The sequence below is a fragment of the Alligator sinensis genome, unplaced genomic scaffold (genome assembly GCF_000455745.1).
Source record: "Alligator sinensis unplaced genomic scaffold, ASM45574v1 scaffold37_1, whole genome shotgun sequence".
Taxonomy (NCBI): Eukaryota; Metazoa; Chordata; order Crocodylia; family Alligatoridae; genus Alligator; species Alligator sinensis.
The window spans coordinates 1,987,244-1,994,338 of NW_005841955.1; the positions used below are offsets into that span (position 1 = coordinate 1,987,244).

At 40.3% G+C, this 7,095-nt stretch overlaps 1 protein-coding gene across 1 annotated transcript in view; it reads left to right on the forward strand.

Moving 5' to 3' along the window:
• The window catches only part of COL12A1 (collagen type XII alpha 1 chain), a 139,049-nt gene that overhangs the window by 49,069 nt on the left and 82,885 nt on the right, over positions 1-7,095 (forward strand). The window contains exons 16-19 of the mRNA XM_025200085.1: positions 910-1,102; positions 3,387-3,508; positions 6,393-6,542; positions 6,624-6,743. Of these exons, the coding sequence (XP_025055870.1) occupies positions 910-1,102; positions 3,387-3,508; positions 6,393-6,542; positions 6,624-6,743 (585 nt within the window). The remainder of the gene's footprint in view (positions 1-909; positions 1,103-3,386; positions 3,509-6,392; positions 6,543-6,623; positions 6,744-7,095) is intronic.

A 7,095-nucleotide genomic window follows, 5' to 3' on the forward strand; every position in this document is an offset into this window, starting at 1 on the left:
CGCTTCGCGCCGGGGCTCCCCGCCCCCCAGCCGCTGTCTGGCAGCAGCTGCTTAGAGCTGGGGCTGGCTGTGGCGTGCTGAGCAAAATGGCCTTGTGTGCCACGCTCAGCATGCATGCCGGGGGTTGCCGACCCCTGGTCTAGGATCTAAAACAATTTCTTTTTTAGTTGCTGTGACCTCAGCCTTTGTCATCTTGAGACTACAGCATTGCAATGTGGTTCAAATCAAATCAGTCAATAAGAGGCCCAGAACATAGCAGCTTGCTTGTTAAGCACTGTGCCATACCTGGGGCACCTGGTTTCAGTGCTCTATGTTCTGCATTGGCTGGCAGCTAGTTTCCAGTTGGAATGAAAGGTTTGATTTTTGACCAATGATGATTTAAATGGCTTGAGACCTAACCACCTCAAAGACTTGCTGTCTCTCCTCACCACAGTGACAAGGCTGTTGTCAGTGGAGGGGGTTATGTCTCTTGATTACTAAGAGGGCAGAACATTTTTTTTGAAGGGCCTCAGCTTCAGAATGTATTCATTTCACTAGAAATAGCTCAAATCTGCACCTTTGAGAAATACTGCAAATGATTTTAGTCTTGAGGATAAGAAGTCTTATAAGGGATGGTTGGGCTTGATTTCACTCCTGCTGGGTAATTTTCTTATTTTCTTGTTTTAAATTAAGGAGCTGCTTACTTTACCACTCACCTCTCAGTACTCTCAAGTATGTTAAAGCAGAAGCAACAGGAGCCCAGAATAGCTGCTTTTAAAATATTGGTCATAAATTGAAAAAAAAATACGTATAACTAATTAAATAACTGAGACCATATTTGTAAGCAAAATTTTTAGAGTGATATTTCTGGTGGGTTTCATGAATATGAATTATATGAATCATGGATTTATTTTTATTTAAACATTGCAGCCTCTCCATTTAAGCCACCCAGAAATCTGAAAACTTCTGATTCTACTATGTCCAGCTTCAGAGTATCATGGGAGCCAGCCCCTGGGGAAGTCAAAGGATATAAAGTAACTTTTCATCCTACAGGAGAAGATAGGCGCCTTGGAGAATTAGTAGTGGGGCCATATGACAACACGGTTGTATTGGAGGAGCTTAGGTATAATCATATATTTTTAATGTGTTAATATTTTATTCAATTGTTTGAAAATCAAGTGGTACAGGTAAGGAACATACTGCACCATCTGTATTTTGCAGGAATATGTTTATTAAATATATGTACTTTTCAGAATAAAACCATTTTCTTAAGTGATAGTGCTTTTGTAGTTAAGGCTGTATGGAGGCCACCATGACATTGAGACTGAAATGCTAGACAGAGCATTCTTCATAAATAAGAAAAGCCCTTAAGAGTAGTAGGTTTGAGGGCATTGTTCAGCCTCAGACAGATACCTGGTAGCATGGATTTCATTGCCATCTCTCAGATTGCCCAGCTCAGTTCTCATTATCCTCTACATTTGGGCAGATGAGAGAAACTATGTTTGGCACTAGTCGGGGAGGTGATGGAAAGACTGGGTTCTCTCTCCGGGCTTTTTAGTTGAAGTCAAAGGTGTCTAGTTTAGTTTCAGATACAGTTCAATGGTTATTGTAATAAAAGACCTGAATTTTAAAGGGATGTGTCTGAGCATGTCAAATACCTAAATGGTTCTGGGAATTGCCTGTGAGCATGAGGAACAGCTTGCATGCAAGCTGAATGTCCTAAGAACGGCACCATTAAAACCTGGCTTCAAATGAATGAACTACAGTCTACAGCTCAGATCTGGAACCAGATCTTCAGCTGATATAAACTGGCATGGGTCCATTGTCTTAAGTGGAAACATGCCAGTTTATACCAGCTGAGGGTCAGGAATTTGGATTTTATTTTTCTGAACCTTCTTTTTTTGTAGAATGAAACTGAGTAATTATTTTCTATGCGCATGTAAGAAAGACCGTGGGCCCTACTGTAAGTGGATCTAGGATTGTGGCAAGGGGCTTGTGGCCAGACCCCTTTGGTTGTGTGGTGTATGCATAGTGAGCTTTCTGAACACACCAGCATGTCAGCACAACTCCTGCTGGAGCTCCACATCTGTTGTGAGCTCTCTGAATTCACCAGCTGATCAATTCAGGCTCTGGCCAGAGCCGGTGCCGATGAGCTGATGAGTTCAGAGCTCATGGCACCTGAGGAGCTCTGGGAGGAGCTGTGCTGATATACTGGTGAGCTCACAGAGCTCACTGCAAAGGCACCACACAGCCAAAGGAAGGTATAACCATGCTGCCACACCCCCTGCCCCATCCCCTGGATCTGCCCCTGGACGTACAGACAAAACTGTTGCTGAAATGAACAGTTACACAAGGCTGGTCTACACTGCAGAGACTCTGCTACTATAGCTATGATGACAGACCCCCCTTGTGGAGATGCAGCATAGCTGACAAAAATAATTTTTGTCTTGGCGTAGGCTGTGTGTAGACAAAAAGAGAGGTGTGTGTGCATGATACTTTAAAGGGGGCTAAATGCTTTTACACTGCTTTAATGGTGTTAGTGTTTGCACACCTCAGCGGCATATTGCACATTAATTCCAGCCACTGTAGGAAATTTGGTGGTGTAATACACCTTAAATGACTTGGGGTGCAGCAAACTAAAACTCCTTTGAGGAGTTTTAGCTTGCTGCCCCTAAATCTGTGGAGCAAAGCACCGGGCTCTGTGCAGCTCCGCACCTCTGCAGGAAGCCCTGCATGCAGCCTGGCAGCAGCCTGGGAAAGCAGCTCCATCCAAGAAAAGCAGAGAGCCTGATGTACTGCCCCCCCCCGAGCCTGCCTGCCTTCCTGAGCTGCATGGGGGCCTGGTGCTTCCCTCTATGGCTGCAGTGCCCCCCGGGACTGCCTGAGCTGGGTGTCTGCGGGTGGGTGCTGCCTGGGGGGGCTGCCACGGAGGGAAGCACCAGCCGCCTCCCCAGCCCAGGGACCACTCTGCCCGCTGGCAGCTCACCCTCCCCTCCCTGCAGGAGAGGCAGGTACATCAGCGGGATGTGTGCATGACACAGGGGTTTAATCAGCTCTAAATTTAAGCTGTGTTTTTTAAAACCCACCGCTTCAGTTTAGGGCTCCCATTTCATCTACACAGTCCTGTAGATACTCTATATCCTTGAAGTGACAAAAGTGCTCTTTGTCAGCACAACTGTATTTCCATCCGAGATTTTGCCATGCCTACTAGGAGGTAAAATTTCTTCCCACCCCAACCCAACATAGCTACACTGCCAAAAGTATAGGCCTCATCATAGGTGTATAGGCTCAGATACATCTAAGCAGTGGTAAAAAATTTCTAAAAAACCCAGTATTTTCATAGGAGAAACATCAGGATTTAGCTGACCAAATTAACTTTATATTTAATCTATCTTTAATTATTGTAGGGCAGGAACTACGTATAAGGTAAATGTTTTTGGAATGTTTGAAGGAGGAGAAAGTACACCACTGGTTGGACAAGAAATGACCACCCTTTCAGATACTACTGTGACACCAATTTTAACCACAGGTAAGCAGGAAAGCGTGCCTTTGACTTGTTTTTACCTATTTTTAAGAAGTTTTATCATTTTACCTTATTTTTTCTCATAAGCTGATGCAACACATTTAGCTAGCATAAACATTTGCTTACAGGGTTTAATATGCAATAAAACTTGTACCCTTAGCAAAAGACCTCCTGTTTTAAGTGACCGCCCTAAAGTGTGCCCAGATGTATGAGAATAGCTTGTTTCACCTTTGTTATAGGAGGTGACATCTGTTAAGCTACCCATGTTTTGCTGATCACTCAAGGCCAGGTTCAGTCATAGGGTGACATCCTTGAACAGAGAATATTGCCACATAAGTGAATTGCTTAGAAGGACAGATAGAGAGTTTTAAATAGTCCCTAAATGGGGATAGGGGGAGGATGGGGGTAGACATTCTGCTTGCTGTTTGCACAGGGATGAATTTTACCCCCAGGGAATTGTGTGACGGATTAAGGAACAGGAGATGTAAGGGGTGAGAGCTTGTTTACATAGAAAAGTCATAAACTTATTGCAAAATAGTGAGGGTGTGAATTTAGAGCAGAGATGCTACTATGCTGTAACTCCCTGAGTGGATACTGGCACTCTTAGAGAAAAATAAAAGCGTCCACATAGGGAGTAAGTGCAGGACATCTACAATTGAATAGTTATTCAGCACTAGCTATTGGGACATTTCCTCTCTATAGACAAGCCTGAAGACTTCTACTTTTCCTTTGTGGGGTATTGGTTATGCATCTGGATGGACTGACTGGTTTGGAAGGAGGTGCTATGTAGCTCAGCTCTACTTTGTGCATTGAGTGAAGAACTCCCTGCTGTAGTCATGGGAATCATGGCAGTTTTCTTTCACGTCAGGACTAGAAAGTCTGGCCCTGAAAAGAAGTCCAACGACTATGAAAGATCTTACAGAAATTAAATTTATAAGAGAATTATTTCCTGCCAAACACAATATTCAGTCAAATCTATATTCTTTTTGACTTTTCTGCATCATCATATGTAAAAATAATATGAGTTATTATTAAACTTGTATTGATAGCAGTTAGAAAACTCCATTGTTTAAAAACGTCTGTAAGCAGGTTTAAACTACTTTTTAGACTGCCAACAATTAAATACATAGTTTCCAGGTTTTTTTTACAATAGGTAGGCAGAAACCTCTACTCTTTTTTGCAATTGCAAGTTTTTTTGCAACATAGCAGTAGTTGTTGAGCTTGGAGAGGTGTTTACCATGTGAGACTAGAAGAATTCTATGCTTGAAATATCGTGCATAAGAGAATTTACAGAACCAGCAAGAAGTTGTCTAATACAAGAGAGTAACATTGAAAGAGGTTATATAACAGCATGCTACTATTGAATCAGGACAGAAGCTGGCAGAAAAATAATTGCACCAGGAATATTTATTATGTTTTTGTTACTGTAGCTACCATTCCTTCCTGCAGTGTTGTATTCTGTAAGCCAAGCAGTTTTTCTAATGCATGCATTAGAGACTTGGTTACTGTGGAAAATGAAATTTTATCTGGGAATGTAAATTGTGTATTCAATAGTGAAAAAATATATAGTGACTTTGTTTCAATTTTTAATATGGGGATCATGGGAGTTGGAAAATATTAGAGGCCCAAATAGTAAACTGGTTATACTGTATATGGAGCTAATCTTAACTTCCTTAATAAAGTTATGCATGCACATTTTTTATCTAATAAGGTTTTACTTAAACCTTACTCCACAAACTATTTTATTGTCCTGATTAAAGACTAGATCTATATTTTCTATGCAGAAGAGCATCATGCTTTTAAGCCCTCAGGTACATGGAGTAGTTATATTCATGAGTCTACAGTATTGGAGCAATTATGTGGAACATATATGAAATCACAATATCTTTCAACTGTGATGAGTGTGGCTGATTTTTCTCAATGGGATTTCTTCCATATAAAGACCAGAAGCTCTGATGGCAGGAAGCCAGAAAATGTGCAGCTGGTAACACAATCTCCAGAAAAAGAGAGCAAGCTTTTTTTTTTTTTTGCAAATGGCTGATAAGATCATTTAAACACTTGTATATTTTTGTTTTGTATAAATATTTTCTGATTTTCCATATGATGAAACTGAAATTATACATATTTTTATTCCATAGTTTGTAAATAGAGGATCTGAGAAATCTTCCTACCTTTTCAAAATGTTGCAACTTTATATAAATGTTTGTTTTTGTCACCTCTGTGTCTCTTGCCTTGTGTACCTGTTTGCATATCTTCATCTAAATTGTGTTATCTTTTTTCTGCTTATCTAACTGTGCAAACTTCTCCATCATCTATATGAATTTATCTTATTTCCCTTAATGTTAGTGATGTTGTTTACCTGAAAATGTTTCTAATATATAATAATCCTTCCACTGCATAACTGAGAACAGGACATTAGCTTAGCCACTGATGCTAGACTAAAATAATGTAAATTTGAATAATTTGATAATGTTCACACATTTTAATCCTTTGACTTTAGTTCATTTAATATATGGCAATACCACTTCTAAGTTAGTTATTGGCTTTCATACAATACACCCTCAATGAATCTGAAATTAAATTGGTTCCTATTACTAAATATTAAGCTAGGTAAAACCTATTATGGTAGGGAAAACCATTTTAATGAACCTTGACATGTCATAAAGGGCTACTTCTGAAGGATTGTGTTTGTGAGGAAAATTATAAAGCTTGTGGACTTAGTTTATTCACAGTGAACTGGTATTGCCAGACCAAGGTCAATGAATAATGCTAGGAGTCATCTCAGAATGTGTGCTATGTAGTGTAGGAGAGGACAGGAGAAAACAGGAAATCATTAAAGGACACGAACAATTTAATATGACTAAATGATTTTTTATGTTTGGTGTGGCAGGCTTGGAGTGTAAAACCAGAGCAGAAGCTGATATTGTGCTGCTGGTGGATGGCTCATGGAGCATTGGGCGGCCAAATTTTAAAACAATCAGGAACTTCATTGCTCGTATTGTTGAAGTCTTTGATATCGGTCCAGACAAAGTACAGATTGGTAAGTCTTACAGGTGTAAGGAAGGTTTAGATGTACTTGTGCCACAACCCTTTAGTAATGAATTGATACCTGCTTTTTCAGGTCTTGCGCAGTATAGTGGAGATCCCAGAACAGAATGGCAACTCAATTCTTACAAAACCAAGCAGGCCTTATTAGAAGCTGTGGCCAACTTACCATACAAAGGCGGCAACACTCTAACAGGTATACTACACAATTCCATAGTTTTCCTTTAGCTGTGTTAATAGTCTATTTGAATAATTGACATAAATCATTTAAAGTATAATTAGCGGCCCTAGTATTATATGTTGTGAAAGAATGCTGCTTCAAGGAGCTTACAGAGTAGTTCAAGCATAGCTAAAACAGTTCAGACACATACTGTGATACACACGATGGTACTACTAGGTCAATATGATGAATGATATTGCAGTTTTGGATTCAAAGGGAAGGGTTCTGAGTATAAGTGTCTTTTTCAGGAGAGATTTTAGGGAGGAAAATTTAGGTTGATAAGGTCTTGGAATCATGGATAAAACGGAGGGAAGGATTGGGAGCAGAG